The 23,276-nt window shown below is 42.9% G+C and overlaps 1 protein-coding gene across 1 annotated transcript in view; it reads left to right on the top strand.

Moving 5' to 3' along the window:
- The window catches only part of LOC126267723 (methyl farnesoate epoxidase-like), a 134,696-nt gene that overhangs the window by 50,790 nt on the left and 60,630 nt on the right, over window positions 1-23,276 (top strand). Inside the window, exons 3-4 of the mRNA XM_049973024.1 lie at window positions 16,355-16,535; window positions 20,960-21,077. Coding sequence (XP_049828981.1) covers window positions 16,355-16,535; window positions 20,960-21,077 — 299 coding nt within the window. The remainder of the gene's footprint in view (window positions 1-16,354; window positions 16,536-20,959; window positions 21,078-23,276) is intronic.

The following is a 23,276-nucleotide window of genomic DNA, read 5'->3' as shown; positions in this document are numbered from 1 at the left end:
GAGATGAGTTTGCTCCATGCGTGCTCAGATGTTGATCATACCTCGATAAAATGGTTCAAATAGCTCTGTGCACTATGGGACTTAACATCGGAGGTCATCAGTCCCTTAGAACTTAGAACTACGAAAACCTAACTAACCTAAGGACAACACACACACACATGCCCGAGGCAGGATTCTAACCTGCGACCGTAGCGGTCACGCGGTTCCAGACTGAGGGCCTAGAACCTCTCGTTCACTCCGGCCGGCATACCTCGATTCTTGCGTTCTTCGTTTTGTGTTCGTCAACACATTTCGTCCTGAGCCACAAACGAACAAATCATGCTCAGAATCCAGTGACTCTTAGGTATGAGCCTAATGCAGTTTCATTTTGGAGCACTCCGTGTCTTTCGACTGGAGACGTAGTAGTGTACTGCAACAAGTCTAGTTCAAGGGGAGATCGATCGGATACTACAACAGGGTAACAAATTACTAATAATTTCTTAAAACTTGAACGTGGTAAATACTTAAATTTGAAGACGAGCAGTGTTCACACAGATGACACGAAACTGATGCTGCTGCTGACACTTAGGACATCTGGCACTTCATATAGAGTGATAGTTTGACATCAGAGTCCAATTATTTGTCTCTGACATGACATAATATTCAGTATAAATGTTCTAGTCGCACGTGGTCAGATCTGTAGTACGAGAACAATGTCGACGTAAGCGATGCTTACTTTTGATCAGTGATTACATAGACAACGGTCAGAGTGGCACTGCTCTCGTGCACTGACGGAAAAAAAGTCGCAACACCAAGAAGATGATGTCAGACATAACCGAAAACTCATAAGCGTTTTTCTACAAGTGAAAAGTATCGTCTATTCAAATTTCCCACCAGTCGCATAAGAGTGGCGTTAGTAACGCCGCTAAGAGGATGAAAATCAGGTTTGCTTTTAATACGCGCTATAACAGTCGTGAGCGTTAGTTACCTTTGAGACTGAACTTGGTGAGTTGATGTTAGCTGAGAACGCCTTCAAGGCAACAAAGATGCCGTTATCAACACTCACTGAATTTAACGAGGTCGTGTGATAGGGCTACAAGAAACTAGATGTTCCTTCCGCAATATTGCAGAAAGACTTGGCAGGAATGTAGGCTCTGTACATGATTGCCGCCAGGGGTGGTCACGAGAAGATCGGGCTCCGGCTAGTTGCGTGCCACCACCGAGAGGGAAGACCATTGGGTTTGCCTGTGGCTCTGGCGCATTGCACTGCGTCTGCGGCAGCAATCTGAGCAGCAACTGGCGCCACAGTGACCCAACGAATTGTTGCAAGTCAGTTACTTCAAGGATAGCTCCGAGCTAGACGCCCTGTTTCGTGCATTCCGCTGACCCCAAACCGCCCCCATTTGCCACTTCAATGGCCTCTAGCAAGAGCTCACTGGCGGACAGGATGGAGGTCTCTTGTGTTTTTTTGATGAAAACTGGTTCTACCTCGACGCCAGTGATGCCTGTGTGTTGGTTAGGAGGAGGCCATTGAGGGTGTGCAACCAACCTGTCTGCGTGCAAGACACACCGTATGTACACCTGGAGTTATGGTCTGATGTTTTAGTGGGACAGCAGAAGCACTCTCCTGGTTATCCCACGCACCCTGACTACAAATCTGTACGTCAATCTGTTGATTCGACCTTTTGTACTGCCATTCATGGAACGCGTTCTAGGAGTCGTTTTCCAACAGGATAACATTCGCCCACATGTCGTTGCTGTAACATCTGTTTCCAATCGAGCACATATGGGACATCATCGGACGACAACTCCAGTATCTCTGTATTAAGCGATCAAGTGCAACAGGCATGGAACTCCATCCCACAAACTTAACATCCAGCACCCGTGTAACACAATGCACGCACGTTTGCGTGGTTGTATTCAACATTCTGGTAGTTACACCTGTTATCAATGTGCCAGCATTTCACATTTGCAGTGGCTTATCTCGTTCTTACATCAACCTGTGATCTTGCAGTGTTACCTAGACAAATGTATCTCCGACATTACATTACTCTATATTAATTATTTTTGGTATTGCAATTTTTTTCCGTTGGTGTAAATAGCTTTCAGACTGCAGCGACGTATGAAAGCAACAGGATACATGTCTACGGTGATTCCTCTGATTCGTTGCTGCGTTTGGCAACGTGTGTCTTTACTTGTGGTGCCATCTTGAGGTACCAACTTTTGCATCATGCCTCATTCTGCGGACAACACCAGTCATCAATTCTAGATTATTGTGCAGTGTTTCTCGCATCCCAAGAGGTTTCTACTAATGTCTCATTAACAAATTTTTAAATAGTTGCAACTCACTTACTCAAGGAAAACAAAAAAATATTATAATACTATACTTTTTAAGGTAAAAATAAAGCTGTTGTTCGGCATAATCACAGTCCTTTTAGAGTACCGGTCGGCAAGTTGTGGCCAGCCTTCTCCTTGCAGCCCGCGACATTTTTTTTTATAACGAAAGACGTTATCATCCAGAATTATTTTAATTTCGAATCAAAACTGAAATCCGAGTAACAATGATGAGATCGGAATAACAATGATGACAGAACGAAACTTCGGCCGCGATGACAATTATTGTCTCCCGCCCTCCTATAGTGCCGGTCGATCGACGGAAAGAATTGTGGTTCCATGGCGCAGTATGATAATAACTATTTTGTTACTAATTTCGGTAAGGCTACGTTAGCTTCCGTCGTGTTTGTGAGCCTCATCGTACATACCATGGTGTTTCACCATCTTCCAAAACCAGATTCACTTATGTGTTTAATGCTATTTACGCACAAGTGGTGTAGTACATTTACATTTTTGTCGTCTACCAATTGTTAGCAATGGAAGGCTACTACTCGACAAGTGAAGTGACGTACATGATATTCTGTTATGGTTTAGCTACGAGCCCTTTACACCTACGCTGAAAATTTCCACAGGACAGAGTGCCTTCTGATAAGCTGATAGGCTGACTTTTTCGGCGTATGAGGGACACAGGTACCCTCGCCTCTCGGAAAACTGACAGTGGAAGGTCCCGCGCGGTCCACACGCCTGACGGAGGATCGTGTGCTACGTTCGGTGCAAGAAATTCCTGAGAACAGTGTGCGACGATTAGAAGCAGCAGCAGAAGGCATGTCTCACTCTCTTATCTGGGGAGTACTTCCTGAACACATGCTGCACCCATATCATCCGCAGCGCGTTCAGGCCCTAAGGCCACAGGGTTATCATGGCAGATGGCGGTTCTGCCAATGGTTTTTGTAGAATCGTGCCGCAGATTCACTGCTCACATCCAGATTTTATTTACCTATGAAGCAAGGTGCTCAAGATATGGTGCTGTGAATTTCTATAGCCAGCATGTATGGGCAGATGTAAATCACCAAGCAATTCAGGAATGAATGCATCAACACCGATTCTCCATTAACGTATGGGCAAGCGTACTTGGCGACAGATTAATAGGGTCATACATGCTACCACAAACATTAATTGGGGCGTAGGATATGGACTTCCTCCTTAAAATATTGCTTACCTTGCTGGAGACTGTGTCACTGTAGCAACGAATAGAAATGTTGTTCATACATGATGGTGTGCCGGCGAACGTTGTTCACAAGGTGTGCCGTGAACATCCGACACAAACGTTTCAGGACCCCTAGTTTGATTGGTGTGTGGGTCTGAGAGGGGGGAGGAGGAGAGGGAGAGAGAGCTACTTGTAACATTAATGCGAATGGGTAGTGTGTTGATGTTACAAGCAGCTGTTGTCCTATGATTGTTTCCCTATCTCCAACCTCATAGGTTGTATGTTAGGTTCGCCAGCCTAAGTTCGCTTTCAGAGCCACGTGAGACAAAGGCCGTCAACCTACTAGACTTACGTGTTTCGACTACTTCAGTCTCAAATATCTGAAATTCGTTCTGAAAGTTTCCTTTAAGGTAATTGTTTTGATTTACTTTCAGATTTCGTACTGGCTTGGTTGATTGGTTGTAACTTGTCTGTTGTTTACCGTTGAGTGACTTTGTGCATTTCCAACTGCGAGAGAATCCATTCAGCATGAAAATGGCCGTGTTTTACAATCTTTATAAAAAAAACTGCAAACATTAAATCCTGAATATTACTATTCGTATCTTTAATTACACAAAGTGGTCCGTGTGCGTTAATGATCTGTCTAATAATGCTGTTCATGAAATGGTCCCCTGTGCGTTGATAATTTTCGTAGCAAACTGCTTCTGAAGTGAAAATATCTTACCTCATAATGTAATTGCTTGGAAACGCGGCACTTGCTGCTCGCCGGCTGCAAATTTCTCACAACAGTTGCTGAGAGCTTAGTGAAATGCTCCAGACAATAAATAAATTATTTTATACACGTCATTGCGTGAAACATTCCCTTAAATAAAAATGACTTTGATAGGGGATGTGGACAAAGATCTTAGATGAAATGTTCTTTTAACAAACTGTTTTTAAACTATCTGATGCATTATTACTTGTACGAAATTCATGTTACAACACTAATTAACATTGACAATAGGCAATATTGTATCAAACTCTTACTCTTACAAATCTTAGACAAATTATTAATAAACACGAAAGATACCTTAAGCGAAAATTACTCAATCTTTAATGAAATATCTAAACGTCTCTGATATGGAGATCTCATTCAACAATGAATCTAGCTACTTGCAAATGTACTTCCAATATTACCTTCATTCCTGTTTATAGTCTTTTCATTCTAAATCGCTAATCAGATACTTCTCCTCCAACTCACAACATTGGATGATAATGTGCCCATTGTAATCGTCGTTGATTCAGCATGGGAGCACAGGGGGGTTTGGCTGCAGGACTCAATTACCAACAATGTGCACTGAACAATGACCACCGAAGAACTTTTATCTGTACCACCATATGGCCCTGTCGTCAGATCTGCCACAGACTGCCGCATATCTTTACAGAGCGGGAAGCTAGACCGCGCTCCTCACTCCCACAAAGCAACATGCCAGATCGTTTTCCGAGAGTGCGTACAACGCAGTGCCGCTGTAGTCTCCACCTACGAAAAATGCTTGCGTGCTTCTGGAGTTGTGCCACACGTCGCAGTGATTTGCTTGGTTGGTGGAGGGGGTAAGTAGGACAGAGCGGGATCCAACTACTAGATGGCACATGCAGTATTTGTTTTGTGCACACAGGCACCACCGCAGAAGCTAATTGTTCCGATCTAACTATTGAAACATTCATCAGAAATGTTGGCCGACCGCTTCACTGCCTCAGAGGATGAGCAGCTTTCGAGCTGGTATCTGAATAGCATATTTTGTGGAACATTCCTGATGCCGAGTTGAGACACCAAACGGAAAATGAGTACATTTGGGCACAAATCGTAAGATAAATGAATGAAACAAGTAATTAGATTTATAAATATATTTGTTCTGAGTCTTTAATCATTGTTACGACGAGTTGGATGTTGTCATTGTGATCAGTACTATGAACGTACTCGTTGAAGTAAACACTGGATCTGCACCTCACATTTTACCCCTCTGCTTTGGTGTAATCACATACATCTACAAAGGTTATTATGCTGTGCTTAGGCACTTCATTAAGTACTGATAAGTCTGCGTTATAAAGCAGAGGGACGTGGCATTCCTCCGCGTAGTCGGGCAAATGCTTTGTTACTAAAATGTTATACGCTCCTTCTTCACGATGGAAGAACATTTGTCTGACTGCTTTGCGCTTCTACAGTGCCCTTCCAAATATCATACAGCCTTTCGCGTCTTCCCTAAATTCCATGTAGTTTTTTGAGTGCCAGATTAACAGCTTTTTTAGATCGTGCGTGCGCTGCACGTTCGGCCTTCGATGCCTCCATTACTACTGTAGCGCCGCACTGCCCTGCGCCTAGCACAATGTTCCTCGTAGAATGATAGAACTCGCGTCGCACCGTTGAACCACACAATACTGCTCTCATCTTGGAGAAAGTGTAGCACCCACCGATCTCCAACTAATAGTAACAGTAAATTAAAACCTTTCTGAAACTTTTTCTCTCTTTCACCTACCCCCCCCCCCCCCCCCCCCACACACACACACGTACACACAGACAGACAGACAGACAGACACACACACACACACACACACACACACACACACACACACACACACACACAATGTAAAGCGAAATAATTTGTCCCTTACTACATATCGGATGGTGGTTTGCTAAAAATTCTGCATTATACGTAAGACATCAATTTATAACTTAACTGTTACTAACTAGTTGAAATGTTTGTGAAGTCTTATGCGACTTAACTGCTAAGGTCAGCAGTCACTAATCTTACACACTACCTAACCTAAATTATCCTAAGGACACACACACACACACACACACACACACACACACACACACACACACACACATTCATGCCCGACGGAGGACTCGAACCTCCGCCGGGACCTGCCGGAAAGTCTGTAACTGCAGCGCCTTTGACCGCTAGGCTAATCCAGCGCGGCTGAGTGTTACTAACTAGTTTATTGATCAGGAAACTTGTACACGTTATCGACGTATGTTACTAAAGGCAACTACAAATTTATGTTACTGTACAAAACATAGTTTAGGAGATGTGGCGTAATAAATATATAGTAGTGTGATAAACCAACTTTTCTTAAAAACTTAAACATATCTCTATTTCAGTGGCACAATATTTCCATTGAATTAAAAAAAGATGTCAGAGGTAGTTCTCGTATCACTCTATCATGCATGCGTGTCAAATTGTAAAAGAACATCACTTTAATTTATTATCTTTTGACAGGCACCGCACGTACATAGGAAAACGTTTCATGCAGCGTTCCGCGACCTGTTTCGGAAAATGGAAGATGCAGCCGTATTCTGCAGCGCGCTGCGATAAATTTTCCATGCGTAGGAAAACGTACGACTTAAGCCTCATATCACAGCGTTCTGTTATGAGCCGTAGACTACCAATGCCTCGTCGCCTACTCGTTGTTTCACAGTCCTTCAATTACTTACCATAATTGATTATGACAGGAGCCCGAAATGCAGCTGAGCAGCTATGCCTTTTCCAAGATGCCCGGTCCGAGATTCAGACTCATAACAATCTGCCCTTTGTCAAAGTCGCTTATATCAATAGTATTCCGGTTTGCGGTCTGTGTCGGCACTAGGATGATTTCCCAATAGTTTCTGTTCTGGGTACACATACGATACTTTATGGACTATAAGACGCAACTTAATATTTAAGCAATTTTTTAAAAATATTTTTACAATTTGTATTATTAGATTGCAAAGATAGACTAAAAACATCATTTGTTTATAAAACCCAACTGACCTTTAAAATCCCTGAAAATCGTCATGTGAACTTTCCTCCTCCTCCTCCTCCTCCTCTTCTTCTTCTTCTTCTTCTTCTTTTTCTTTCTCTTCGTCGTCATCATTGTCCTTTTCGTGTTTAATATAGCCTTCAATGCCATCGAGAAGCCGCACTTCTTGACAGATTTAACAATAATCTCTTCTCTCACTAAAGATCACGACTATTTCACCCACTGACACACTTGTTTGATTACAAGTCGTTTTAAAGGTCCCTTCAGCTTGAATTCATGTTGAGTTTCGTCCATCAACCAATTGTTCCATTCCCCTCTCACATGCAATTTAAACTTTTTTTTGTCGAGATATCAAGAGGTTGCAATCGTGAAGCAAGTCCTCCCCGAATAACAGCAACCTCTGTACTGCTCTGTATCAATTTCTCTTTCACAGAATTTTGCAAATGACGGCTAAACTGATCTGGCACAAGAAGAGAATCCATCTTAAAGCTCCTTTCCTTCTCTCCCACACTTTATTAATCCATGATTTCATACTAATCTCGTCCATCCAACTTTTGTCATGGACATGAACAACACCTGGCGATGTTTCAGATGATTTTGGCATTGCTTTGCACTTGAAAATGATCATTGGACTAAGTTTAGTTTCGTCAGTACAACAACAGCGCAGCGCTTTTTTTCATGGCTACTTGTTTTTATAGTTACAGTGTTAGCACCTTTCATGGCAACAGTTCTGTTACTCAGCACATCAAATGTTAGAGAAATTTCGTCCATATTCGCTATCTGGCTTATTTCCATACTGGTTTTCTTTCGATGTTGAATAATAAAGCGAAAGAAATTCAATATTTTCTCTTCATACTCTTGTGGCATTTTCTGAGATATTTTGGCTTTGGTTCGCATGCTAAGTCCATGACGCTTCATAAACCTGTATCACCAAACTACTCCACCCTTAAAGCCTGGTTAGTCCCCTGTAGCGCTAGTTTACGAGTGTGTATCTAAATCATTTTTGTACTCCACTGCCATTTTGACAGTCTCCTTGAATCCATTTCAATACGTCATCTTCTAGTTCTCGTCGTTTTGTATTCAGTCATGTGTTTGCACATTTAGTCTTCCTCTTCTCTTCAGTTCTTCTTTACTAGCCCGCCAATCGCTAATGGTTTTTCCTGTTGATGGAGGGCTTTCATGTTCTTCTACATATGCTATTCCTTTCAATTGATGGCCCACTTCATACGAATACCTTTTATTTTTTCGGTTGTGAAACTAGCCACTAACAAAAATGCTGTACTGTTACCAATAACAAAAATTACTTTCAATTCTCAAGTTCACTGGCAGCGTAGGCTGCAATGACGCGTCATTAGCTACACAGTGTTCGTTTGTGACAGAAAGGCGGCAGGGAGACAGTGTTAACAAGCTTCTGAATCGCCGCAACTTAGGTTCACCGCATGGGTGCACTCCTGCTGCCTAATTGAATACAATCTTGCCAGATAGAGACAGGTTTCCCACGGCATCGAATATTTGGTCATTTATAAGATTGGTGAGAATTTTAAATCAAACAATGGACATCTTATATTAATTTTGACTGCAAGACGCTCCTGAATTTTGGAGGTAATTTTTCGAAAAGAAGTGCTTCTCGAAGTCCGTAAAATGCGGTATACACGCCTCATAGCGTCACGTTCCCGTAACGCCACAAGGTTAAATTAAACCTCGCATTCAACAGTGGTCATAATGTTTTGGCTCATTACGTTGTAGAGTGTCCCTCATCAGTCTCCAATCTAAAACTATGTTCTCCTGTTCTCTATTACTACATCCTTCTCTTCGCCAAAATTTCTCAGTATTTTCCGCCTATTCACACTCATCTAATAGAGTAGAAGTGATTCAGTATTCTACCTCTGTGTCAGTTGAACTTCTGCTTCCTGTCCAAGCCTGCACTTGTTCACCACCTCTCCAGAGCCGTTGTTCTCGCTCAGCTGTCTCTGCTACCCTGTGTCCAGCACCTGTCGCCAGGCTCCACGGAGATTACATCCCCGTCCCTAGTAAATGTGCTGGTGGACGAGTGAAATTGTAGTGATTATTTGGCTGTAGAACCCTATGAAGACGAAGCATGAGACACGAATTTAGTGTCTTCAGAACTGATCTTACGCGTCTTCGTAAGGTTACGGCCCACTGTGTGAAGTTTAGAGACAAGAACTTAATGTGTCGGTTACAGTGAGGTGGAAAAGTCATGGGATAGCGATATGCACATATACAGATGGCGGTAATATAGTGTGCAAAAGGTGTAAAAGGGCAGTGCACTGTGGGAGCCATCATTTGTATTCAGGTGATCCATGTGAAAAGGTTTCTGACTTGATTATGGCCACACGACGGGTATTAACAGGCTTTCATCACGGAATGGTAGTTGGAGTTAGCTGCATAGGACATTCCATTACAGAAATAGTTAGGGAATTTTAGTTGGCGTGAGATGATGGTACGGTTCGAGTGTGGTGCAGACCCCGCAAAGGCTGACCCAAGTCGTCAACAAGACATTGTTCAAGTTGGTGGTGGCTTCATAATGGTGTGGGCTGTGTTTATGTGGATCATTCACTGTAAATAGTTATGTTCGGCTACTTGGACACCATTTTCAGCCATTCATGGACGTCACATTCCCAGACAACGACAGAATTTTTGTAGATGACAATACGCCATGTCACCAGGACACAACTGTTGGCGACTAGTTTGAAAACCATTCTGAACAATCTGAGCGAATGGTTTGTCAGCCCAAATTGCCCGACATGAATCCCATCGATCATTTATGGGACATAAGCGACAGATGAGTTTGTGCACAAAATGCTACACCAGCAACACTTTCGCAACTATAGACGGCTATTGAGGCTGCATGACGCAGTATTTCTGCAGGGCTCTTCCAACGACTTGTTAACTCCATACCACCACTAGTTGCTGCACTAAGCCGAGCAGAAGGAGTTCCGACACGATATTAGGATGTATCCTATGACTTTTGTCAAATCAGTGCATGTTCAGTGCAGTGTTCGTGCACTATGTGGGTTGTGTACCCTAAGTACATTTCACCACATTCGCATGGCACTTCGAATACACTGGGCACTCTCAAATTAAGGTCGTCTTTCGCTGACTGCAGCACTTTTCTAATTGCAGCTGTTTGCGATACATTGCCGTAACCCTACATCGTACATTCAAATAGTTAAAATGGCTCTAAGCACTATGGGACTTAACATCTGAGGCCATCAGTCCGCTAGAATTAGAACTACTTAAACCTAACCAACCTAAGGACATCACACATACCCATGCCCGAGGCAGGATTCGAACATGCGACCGCAGCAGCAGTCAGGTTCTGATCTGAAGCGCCTAGAACCGCTAGGTCACAGCGGCCGGCTACATCGTACATGCTAGGCAAATTTCTAAGCAAGGATGTTGTCATGAAAAACACCAGGAACAAACCAACGTTGTTTCCACAGTGCCTCTGACCTATTTTGCTTTTTCCAGTTGTGATGGTAAAGTAGTATTCTAGTGGCTGAGTCATTGCTTAGTTTCTAGATCAGACTCACAATACCACGTCTGGTCACCTTTAATTTTTTGATAAAATCCGTCTTGTGGCGTGGTTACGTCGTACTGCCAACTGCGAAAACGGCGGACGCGTGAGAGAATGTTAATGCGAACAGGCACTCTGATCTAACTGACACTTCTGCACACGGGACGATTATCATTCTATTCGATTGCATTTAGAGTGTTACACATGACATTTGTGAAATAATTACTTATTTTGTTACGCTGATGTTTGCCACTTATAAAAGCCAGTGTTTAATTTAATTGGTGTTGACATCATTGGTGCAGGTAATGCTACGGATACACTGTCCAGTCACATTAATGTGACTACTTTTCAAAAGCCTCAATGGCCACCTTTTGCAACAGGAGCCATGCAGGAAGGGAGTAAATCAAGTTCTTGGAGGTACTGACGGGGGTGTGGAGCCATGCAGACTCCAATGCCGTGGCCGGCTGCGCTAGAATTTTCGGTTCATTATCCATGGTGCAAACAGCCCGATCAAGGTGCTCCCACAGATTCTCGACTGGAATTAAATTAGGGAAGCTTGGTGGCCAGAAGAGTACGGTAAAATCATCTTTCATCTTTTCGGACCACAAATGGGCACTGCGAGCTGCGTGGCATGTTACATTGTCCTGTTGATAGATGTCATAGTGACAAGGAAAAACAAACTGCGTGGAGAGTGGACAAATTCCCCAAGGAGAGATGCGTACTTGTGTTCATCCATCGTTGTTTCCAGAAAGTTGAGATAACCCGGGGAATGCCATGAAAACATTCACCAGATGATAAAGCTCCCTCCTTGTTGTGGGGTGTTTGCTTTCGGAAGTTTCACGCCACCCACACAAGAGACCATCAGTCTGATGGAGCAGAAAAGGTGATTCATCCGAAAAGTCACTTAGTGGACGTCTAGTTGCGATATTAACGTGCTATTTCCTATATTCGTTGTTGATGAACAGAAGCCAGCTTGGATGCTTAAACCGGGTACCTACTGTGGAGGCCAATACACAGCAGTGTGCACTGAACGGTCTTTGAGGAGACACTACTTGTAGCTTCTTGGTTCATCTGGGTGGTTAGATGCTCAACAGCTGCGCGTCTGTTCGATCGTATACTCCTTTACAGCTGTAGTCCACCCCTGTAACCTATGGCCCGTGTGCATCACAGTTGCTTCGGCGCTAGTTTTGGATAGCGCCATTTTCCCAGGGACAGTGCACTTCAACCACGGAAGCATACGAACCATTTACAAATTAGCCGTTTCGTAAACACTTCCACCTTTGGGCCTAAAGCCGATGATCATGCTCTTTTGGACGTCAGCTAAATCGCTCCATTTCTGCATTACAACAACTGCACTGTTTTTCGTGTTCCCCGACATGCCCTCAGCTGCTAGTGCTGCCACCTGCCGTCTGTGAGGGGTTATTGCACGCTGACGTCGAACTTTGGTGGTGTCACAATAACGCGACGGGACCGTGTAATGCTGATATGAGGGTGGGTTTCTCTGGGAAGTGGTGGCTGCAAGAAATAATCATATTCAACAAGAATATCAGCGTTTATTGACAATTGCCTTGTGCTTACAAATTAAGACTTTAGCCCCAATGGCCGGCCGAAGTGTCCGTGTGGTTCCTAGGCGCTACAATCTGGAACCGCGAGACCGCTACAGTCGCAGGTTCGAATCCTGTTTCGGGCATGGATGTGTGTGATGTCTTTAGGCTAGTTAGGTTTAAGTAGTTCTAAGTTCTAGGGGACTGATGACCTCAGCAGTTAAGTCCCATAAGATTTCACACACATTTGAACATTTTATGAGACTTCCATGACAGCTCAACCAGTCCCTCGCAAAACAACTGCAATCCTAAGTTAGATTTAACACTGGCCACTACTACAACAGATAAATATACCATCAGATATCGGGCAAATATCCAGTCTTAAACGGTACTACAACCGAAACCTTTAGCGATCATGTGGATGCAGCTAGCGAACGGTGAATGAGAAAAGGAGTTACGTAGATAGTGCAAATTCGGTTATATTCTTTTGCAATGTTGTAGCTCGTCCATTGACAAAGGACTATGAACGTTCGTCATGACAGAGCGCTATACACTAAAGCGCCAAAGACGCTCGTAGAGTCATGCGTATTCAAATACAGAGGTTTGTAAACCGGCAGAATAACGACGCAGCAGTCAGCAACGCCTATATGAGACAAGTGTCTGACGCATTTGCTAGATTGGTTACTGCTGCTACAATAGCAGGTGATCAATATTTAAATGACTTTGAACGATATGTTACAGTCGGCGCACGAATGATGAGACATAACATCTCTGAGGTAGCGATCAAGAGGGGATTTTCGCGTAAGACCATTTCACGAGTGTACCGTGAATGTCAGGAATCCAGTAAAACATTAAATTTCCAACATGGCTGCAGCCGGAAAAATATCCTGCAAGAACGAGACCAACGACGACTGAAGAGAACCCTTCTACGTGCTGTAGATTTCAGTGTTGAACCATCTATAAGTGTCAGAGTGTGAAACATTTAATGAAACATCATCGATATGGGCTTTCGGAGCCAAAGGCCCACTCGTGTACCCTTGATAACTGCACGACACAAAGCTTTTCGCCCCGCCTACGCCCGTCAACACCGACACTGAATTATTAAAGACTGGGAAAACATGTTGCCTGATCGGACGAGTCTCGTTTCACATTGTATCGAGAGGATGGACGTGTACGGGTATGGAGGCAACCTCATGAATCCATGGACCCATCATGTCAGTAGGTAACTATTCAAGGTAATGGAGACTCTGTAATGGAGTGGGGCGCGTGCAGTTGGAGTTATACGGGACACCTGATAGTTCTAGATACGACTCTGAGAGGTGACACGTACGTAAGCATTCTGTCTGGGCGCCTGCATCCTTCATGTCCATTGTTCATTCCGACGGACTTGGCCAATTCCAGCAGGAGAATGCGATACCCCACACGTCCAGAACTGTTACCGAGTGGCTCCAGCAACGCGCTTCTGAGTTTAAACACTTCATCTGGTCAAAAGACTCCCCAGACTTGAACATTGACCATGTCTGGAATACCTTGCAACGTGCCATTCAGGACAGAGCTCCACTCCCTCGAAGTCTTATGGATTTATTAACTGCCCTGCAGGATTCATAGTGTCATTTCCCTCCTGCACTGCTTCAGACATTAACCGAGTCCTTGCAATGTCGTGTTGTGGCACATCTACGCTGTTGCGGGGGCCCTACACGATATTAGGAAGCTGTACCAGTTTCTGTGGCTCTTCAGTGTAATTCAAAGGCAATAGTCACCTCGAGCCCCGCAACACATGTTGGAACCTTCCGGCAACCGAAAAAATATTCGCGTCCAAGGACGTGTATTCAGCTTTTGCTCACACTAAGTCTGCTCTCTGTGCCACAGATTCCGTGTGAGCAACGAAGGTCAGCCAATATAAATTAGCTTAGGATCCATGCTCGCTGAAGTACAGATCCCTCCGTCTCTGCAGTATGTACTCTTAACACTCCACATACACAGCCGCCATGTGGCCCTTGCTTCCTTTTTCACAACAAGACAGCACGCGGCAAGAGGCCCAACCCGCTGTAGCACCTCGTCCAAGCTCTCTTGCGGAAGCCCACGTTTCCGAAACCACTCAGCCATCGTCCTTTTGATAGGCCAGAAAAATTCCCTATATCAATCGGCAAACATAATCGAGCTTTAATAGATCAACGTACAGACTCGCATGACCCAGATATCTTTGTTTTTTTTTTAATTTTATTTACAAAATCTCTTTCAAATCGACGATGGAAAAGTAGAAAATAGAGGCATGGAAAATACTTAATGGCGAATAGTTAGAGGACAATGGCATCGAGACAGACTGTACGCTTTTGTCTTCTCACATTCATTTTCGTCTCTAAACGTCCATTATGATTAGTAGTACATACACCTCAGCAATATGTGCTCGATTAAGTTGGGCAAAGGACAACTTGGAATTGAATGCTGATCAACGACTCAGGTTCTCTTCACCAATCACTGCAGCATTTTTCTTATGCCTGAAGGTCTTCGTAGAAGAGTGAGAAGGCTCCAAGGTACCAATGCGTGTTGTCACAGGGATTAAGCTTGGGGCTGGGTCAGTTATATTTTCGACCGGTACCTATTGAGTAGAGTTGGGGAGAAGAGAAATTTGTGGCACAACCTGACTAGAAAAGGCATTGGCTGGTAGAACATATTCTGAGCATCAAGGATCACCAGTTTAGTATTGGAGGGCAGCGTGGAGGGTAAAATCGTAGAGGACCAAGAGATGAATACACTAAACAGATTCAGAAGGATGTAGGTTGCAGTAGGTACTGGGAGATGAAGAAGCTTGCACAGGATAGAGTAGCATGGAAAGCTGCATCAAACCAGTCTCTGGACCGAAGGCCACAACAACAACAACCAGGTACAAATTTCGGACTCTTCTCCTCGCAATCGAGGGTTATTTTGGGGCTGTGTTGTATCGAGACAGCCCCACAGTTTCGTTTTTCACGACAGCAGTGCGCCGCTATACAGCACCCATCTCATAACCACAGTCCTTTAGGACCAGGAATCAACTGAATGGGATGGTCTGCGGCATGCCAAACTTCACGAGTGCATATTGTGCGGGTCGTGTGCTGCCCAACTTGTCACTCGGCTCTTCTCGGAAGTACCTGACTGACCTGCAAGGTAATTCTAGTCTTAATTACAAATCTTCTTACGTTAAAACTAGGTTCAGGACGTCTGCATTGCTTTTCTATGGTAGATTTTCCGAGTCTTCATAATGATATTGCAAGAATGCTGCAACATTTCGATCGACATATTTGTGTGAAAATAATAATAAATAAAAATTAAATTATGTCTTCAGAGAACCAAAAATAATTAATCCATACTGAAAACTTGTTTTGTTTGTGATCTGTATTGTCGAGAAATGTGAATCATAAGACCAACTCATATGCAGAACGAGTATACTACCATTTCAAAGGGACGCGGTTACTGCTTCCACTGTTTCTCGTCCTCCTGCACGGCGCAGCGATTGGGGGGGACTGTGACGCGAGGCTGAGCGCTTTGGCACTCGGGCCCAGGAATTGCCTTCAAGCTGATACCTTGGCCGCACATGTTCTACAATATTTGCTGACATGAATCCGACAAAGCATGCTTGGAACAAGTTGAAACTATCAGTGCATAGTCATGGAAATCTTACTCGGGATGCCTCCATCGAAAACTGAAATAGGCTTCAGCTGCAACTATCGTGGACAGTGAGCCACAGTGGATCAAACCATGTTGCAATATGTGGTGAACATATGTGCAATTTCCAAGGGATTGCCTTTACTTTGGTTACTAATTTGTTTTTATTTGTGTTATTTTCATAAAGCTTGTTCTTTCATTCCCTGCTCCCCTTGAATCTAATCCCAAATATTTTCACAGGTACACCGGCGGTGCAGACTTTTCTTGGGCATTTTAATTAGATAAGCTCTTCGCGACCAGTTTGTTGTATTGTTCTTTGTTTTCCAGAGGATCAGCTTCTCAGTGTGTTATACGACATGATTGTCGCTGGCTTGGAAGAAACAAGCTACACTCTTCGATTTGCATTCCTTATGATGTTACGGCATCCCGATGTCCAGGGACGAGTGCACAATGAGATAAAAGAGGCAGTCGGTACTGACAGACTTCCAACACTCGAGGACAAAGACAGGTATTTAAATAAACGATATACCGTTACTCGTAGAGGAGAAAATTGATGAGACTCGACATCTAGAATTCGTAATTTTGTGACATATCTAACCCACCAATCTTAATTTCGAAAAATGACTTGAAGTTTACCATTAGCTGTACAGCATTGACCGTTTGCAATATTAATTTTAAAAAATCGTGTCGCTTTTCAGTTCTCTAAAATTTCTTTGTTGTATATTTTGCATTATCTGTACAGTTATTTATTTTAAAAATATTATTCTCATACTCGTTTGTCATTTCAGTTTTCTGTTATCTACCATCAGTACCAAGCTTGACCTCTTTGTTTACTATTATACAAGTGACATTTCATAGGTTTTTTTCAATTTCGGTAACAAGCCTAAGTCTGCTGGACTCATGTCCGGGCTGTAGGGAGGATGCGGCAACATTTCCCTCCCGTATTCGCGCAGTTCCTGGGCTGCATCATTGCCCATTTGCGGGCGAGCATTGTCGTGGAGAATGGGTGGCCGAGGCTCGAGCAACTGAGGTTGAGTTTCTACATTTTTCTGCACAGGTTTTGTATGAAGTTACGATAATACACTGCTGTAATGCTTGTTCCACATTGGATTCTATCTGTCATGATGAGTCCTTGGTGATCATAAGCAAAAATTTTCACTTGCTTGAGCTTTGATTGAGTACTTAGATTTTTTTTTTTTTTTTTTTTTTTGACAGCGATTTCAACTCTGGTTCAAAGTCTCTAATCTGGGTTTCATCAATATATACAACTGGGCAGGAGAATCCTTGACCCTCACGGACGAATGGTTGCTTGAGCAAGGTTGCAATGTCCAGACGTTTCTGCTTCTCTTCGGCAGTAAAACAGTGTGGGATACATCTCGCATAAATTTTTCTCTTGTTCAGATCATTCGTCATCATACGGAATACTGATGCTGGGGAAATTGCCGTGGCTTCAGAGAGTTCCTTCAAATCGCTCTGCAATCTCTTTCCTGAACATGTCCCATAAGTTTCTCACTTCGTTCATCTGTTCACGTTTTTGGTCTTCTGGATCATGGATTACCATCTATTCTCTTACGACCACCACGAAAGCTATTAACCCCATGTGAAACTGTACTGCGGTCCCCTGTAAACTCACCACAAACTTCACTTAACGCACTGTCGTTTTCTGTTGGGTTGTTGCCGCATAAACTTTCTGTCTTGATGTACGACCTCTGGTATTCAACAGTCACAGTACTAGAAACCCCTGCATGGTCTACTTCTAACTCCAGCCAATTTTATGTTAGAATACACAGCGAAAAAACAAACACACATGCTTCTTCCTCAAACTCCCGACTACATGTGACCTAATTTTCGCTGTTGTTACATCAAAGAGTCCACAGTAATTCCAACGTGTGCATTACTTATGAAATGTCCTTAGTAATTACTTACTTCACCGTCTTCTTGCATACTTGTATGTTACAATGAAGTACTTCTATTCTGATCATCTTCTGAAAATCAAATAACTAGAGTTCTTATTTTTCTTCTTGTTTCTTCATCTTACAGTGTTAGGGATCAATAAAGTTGCTGACAACTAATTGTATATCTAATTAAAATATTTATTCGGGGAAGGTAGGTTTCTCACAAAAACTTAGCTTTGTGTCATAAAAGAACGACTAATACAGAAGAGATAAACTAAGTTTAAAAAAATCGCTATCATGAGGAATATTTCCTGTACTGAGTTACGGAAGTAAAGCAAGAAATTATGTATTAAAACTGTACGATGGACCGGCACTCGAACCTGGAACGTTTGTCTTTCGCGGGCGAGTGCGCTGCCACCTTTCTATTTATTCTCTTTTTCATATGGGCCGCCCATATCCCCTTTTAGCCCATACATTAACTGGCCGGCCGGTGTGGCCGAGCGATTCTAGGCGCTATAGTCTGGAACCGCGTGACCGCTACGGTCGCAGGTTCGAATCCTGCCTCGGGCATGGATGTGTGTGATGTCCTTAGGTTAGGTTAGATTTAAGTAGTTCTAAGTTCTGGGGGACTGGTGACCACAGCAGTTAAGTCCCTTAGTGCTCAGAGCCATTTGAACCATTCACTCACCTTCTTTGCCTTCTAAGCTTCTTCGTTGTTTTGTTGTTTCTTCTTTAACATCGTAAAACATGAAAATATCTCCTTCTGGGAAACTAAAAGATCTACATTTCTTAAAACACAGTTGTAATTGCTATTCTTAAAAAGGATATTCTACTTGAAATTTAAATTCGTTTCGTATGAACAAATGTATCCTGACTTCTCTGCAGTTGAGGGTTGCTGTTCACCAAGGCTGGTGAAATTCTTTTTTCTAGAGAATTGCAAAAACGTCTAAAAACTACTTCTTGAAGGTGAAGATTTTGTATTCCGTAAACGCAACTTGCTATAGGAAAATTAAATGGTTTCTTCCAAAGCGGAAAAGTTCTGCTCGACGAAAGAAAAATCGTATTCACTAACTAAGGAGCCATCAGTTCTTAATTTTTTTATTTTTTGTTTTATGTAAACGAAGCCTGTGTTCAGTCGTGTTGGTCAGTATGGCAGTACAGGGGTCAAAAATCGGGCAAAATTATCCTTGTGTTTCGTGCAGTGTAGCAATTTGTGTGCTTCATTGTCAAGTAATACCAATATGTTCTTCTTCTTCTTCTTCTTCTTCTTCTTATGTCTTCAGCCATCAGGTTGGTTAGCAGCAGTTTTCCATGCATTTCTGCCTTCGGCTTCCCCCTTGAGAGCTGTATAGGTACTGCAGCTGCTATCTTCATGATCTGGTTGATGTATTCTAGTCCTGGTCTGCTTCTTGTATTTTTCCCTTCTACTGTCTCTTCAATGATGCTTTTAATGACACCATCACGTCTCAACAGATGGTCGACCCGTGTGTTCCTTCTGTGTCTGATGAACTTCAGGAGACACGGCTTCAGTTCCTTTGCTCTGTGGATACCTTCTTCGCTTGATGTCTTGTCTACACAGAAAATCTTGAGCATTCTACAGTAGCACCTCATCTCGAAGGCTGTTATTTCATATTTTGTCTGCTTCTCGTGTGTCCCTGTTTCACTTCCGTGCAGCAGCACACTCGAAATAAATGTCTTTATGAGGTTTTTCCTGAGACGTTCGTCTGTGCTGCTGGATGTGTAAAGGTTTCTTCTCTTGTTAAAAGCAGCATTTGCCATGTGGATCTGGCTTGCAATATCGTTCCTTGACCTTCCGTCTGATTTAATTTCACTCCCTCATAGTTCCACCATGTTTTTCTTTTATTCTTGGCCGGTCCTAAAGTTTTCTCTGCTTTTATAGTGATTTGTACATGGAGTTCATGCGAACACTTTTTTTGTTGTCTCAGTTCCTTCTCTAAATTTTCCTATATTTTGTATTGCAATATTAGCTGTAATGGAGTTGTGCCTGATTAACTTCTTGGTTGTACTTTTTGGTTTACATGGGAGAGATCGGATTTTAATCTTAGAGTGACAATGATCTGAATAAAATTCCCAAGTTCTGATTACTTTAATATTCATAGTTTCCTTGATATTCCTTTTAGATATGGCTGTGTGATCCAGTTGAAATTCTCTTAGGTTTGGTGTTGGAGGTGTCCAACTGTTGGCTTTCTCGTCAGTTTGCAAAAATGTGTGGACATCAGTTTTAACTGGAACATGTTACACATGATCAGTTTCTCACCATTTCTGTTTGTTCTTAAGTTTACTAGATATTCGCCTATAACTATCTTAAATTTCTTTTTCCTCCCAACTTGCACATTTAAATCGCTGAGAAGTGTTTTTACATTGTTTTCAGGTATGTCGGAGATTTCAGATTCCAAAAGACCCGAAAACTGATTTACTTTCTGCAGATTTCTTCTTTTATCATAATTAATATGTGCATGGCAATTTATAAGGGTATAGCTTCTATTCTTGCACTTCATTGTTAATATAGACATTCTTTCTGATTTCAACGTAAACTGTTATGCTGTCTGCGATCTTTTTGCTTGTCCCTTACTTTATAACAGATCATCACTGAGATAGGTCTATAGTTCCACATACAATCTAACGCGTCATTTCTGCATCCTGTCTTGTGATCTTCTTTGGTGAAGCAATATCGAGAGCTGTTAATTGAATACTGTAGGCTCCGTTTTGTCATTTTTCGTTTTGATGCCATGATCAGTAAACATCTTGACAACACTTTATTCATCCGTAGCATAGCGCACAAATGGTTATACGAAATGCGATATTTAGTCATCCTGAGTTTGAAATATTTTTATTTGCTTGTTTTGGAAGTGCAATTCTACCAAGGCATTCTTTTGCAATAGTTTAGTTGAATAAGACTGATTGATAAATAACTAAGGCCTTGATCTTTATCACATGGTTTGATGCACCTCCCATAAAAATGAAGTCTGAGAATTCATATCAGTAAAATAATGGCCAAAACTTTTATTATTTGTAGGTTGGTTTACACCATGGCTGCCCTAATGGAGTCAATGAGAATGTGTTACGTGTTTCCAATAAATGGATTTCGGCGGTCACTCGAAGACACCACGCTACACGGCTATAGACTCCCAGTGGTTTGTACATTTATAGTGTCACAAAGACCAAAACCTACACTATGTGACAAAAAGTGTCCGGACACCCTCAAAAACATACGTCATCCATATGAGGTGAATTATGCTGCCACCTACTGCCAGGTACTTCATATCAGCGACCTCAGTAGTCGTTACATATCGTGAGAGAGCAGAATGGGACGCACTGCAGAAGTCGTGGGCTTCGAACATGATCAGGTGATTGGGTGTCACTTGTATCATACGTCTGAGCACGATATTTCCACACTCCTAAACTTCCCTAGGTCCACTGTTCGCGATGTGATAGTGAAATAGAAACGTAAAGGGAGGCGTACAGCACAAAAGCGTGCAGGCCGACCTCGTCTTTTGAAGGACAGAGATCGGCGACAGTTGAAGAGGGTCATAATGTGTAATAGTTAGACATCTATCCAGACCATCACACAGGAATTACAAACTGCATCAGAATACACTGCAAGTACTATGACAGTTAGGCGGGAGGTGAGAAAACTTGGATTTCATGGTCGAGCGGCTGCTCAAAAGCCACACATCAATCACACTGGTAAATGCCGAACGACGCCTCGCTTGGTGTGAGGAGCGTAAGCATTGGACAATTGAACAGCGGAGAAACGTAGTGTGGAGTGACGAATCACGGTACACAATGTGGCGATCCGATGTCAGGGTGTGGGTGTGGCGAATGCCCGGTGAATGTCATCTTCCAGTGTGTGTAGCGCCAACATAAAATTCGGAGGCTGTGGTGTTATGGTGTGTTCGTGATTTACGTGGAGGGGGCTTGCACCTCTTGTTGTTTTGAGTGATCCTGTTACAGCACAGGCCTATACTGATGTTGTAAGCACCTTCTTACTTCCCACTATAGAAGAGAAATTTGTGGATGGCAATTGTATCTTTCAACACGATCGAGCACCTGTTGATAATACACCGTCTGTGGCGGACTGATTACACGACAATAACATCCCTGTAATGGACTGGCCTGCAGGGAGTCCTGACCTGAATCCTTTAGACCACTTTTTGCATGTTTTGGAACGGCGACTTCGAGCCAGGCCTTAATTAAAGACATCGATACCTCTCCTCAGTGCAGCACTCCATGAATAATTGGCTGCCATTCTCCAAGAAACCTTCCAGCAGCTGAATGAACGTAATCCTGAGAGAGTGGGCCAACACGATATTGAAATCCAGCATTACCGATGGAGGGCTTCACGAACTTGTAAGTCATTTCCAGTCAGGTGTCCGGATACTTTTGATCACATAGTGTACATCAGCTACTAATTAGAAACTTACTTTGTCTCATTATCTGTTCTTACCAAATGGAGTCTTTAGTTGATATACTAACCTTGAAAGGAAATATCAGTAGTTTCTGTGCCAGCACTGTTCATTTTTTTACGTATATAGTACTACAGTATAGCGCGAGCCAACTCACGAGGGTACAGATTATCAAGCTCGATTTTTTAAAAAAGTCTCCGTTGATGATTATTTCCCTCCCCCCCCCCCCCCTCCACCACCTTCCCATACGTACGAACTTCGATTCCAAAACTGTTACTTCCTGATCACTCTGTTTTTGCATCTATGACTAACTGAAATCCAATACATTTCCATTCTACACTGTCAAGTTTCCCTGAGGCGTTGTGGTAACTGATCAAAAATAAAAACTGCCCTGGAGGAGAAATTGTATCTAACCAACTATATTTACAGGACGGTACTGATCCTGATATCCATAGTAATAATTACTTTGCCGATGAAATACCTCAGCGATGCCGATATCAATGTGTATATCAGCGAGTATCTGCTGTAATAATTGATTTAAAGGACATTGTAAGTGCCATGATACAACCCAACTGTATTGTGGTTCTCTAGAAGGGGATGAGTTAGTTGCTCTTTGTAAACGCCTGAAAATCACACTGATTGCTGTTACGCGATTGGAAGCTTCTGCGAATGGGTGTGTTGGAAGGACTATCAAAAGTCGTGTACCAGTGATACCAAAGGTACCTCCGATTCTATCCTCTCATGTAGATGGTGTCTCCTCTACGGGAAATACCGGATTTACCACTATTCGTCCACAGTCAGTGCCGTCCGGTATAGGGTAGACTGGGGACCAGGGAGAACTCAGAGTGATGCACCAATCCCCTTAAGCTACAAGTTCGAGGTGTCATGCATTGAAACAGAAACTAGGCCAGTGAGACTCGCTTCATC

Source organism: Schistocerca gregaria, chromosome 4, assembly GCF_023897955.1.
Source record: "Schistocerca gregaria isolate iqSchGreg1 chromosome 4, iqSchGreg1.2, whole genome shotgun sequence".
NCBI lineage: Eukaryota > Metazoa > Arthropoda > Insecta > Orthoptera > Acrididae > Schistocerca > Schistocerca gregaria.
Note: the sequence above shows the minus strand (reverse complement) of the source record. Positions and strands in the feature narration are given on the sequence as shown.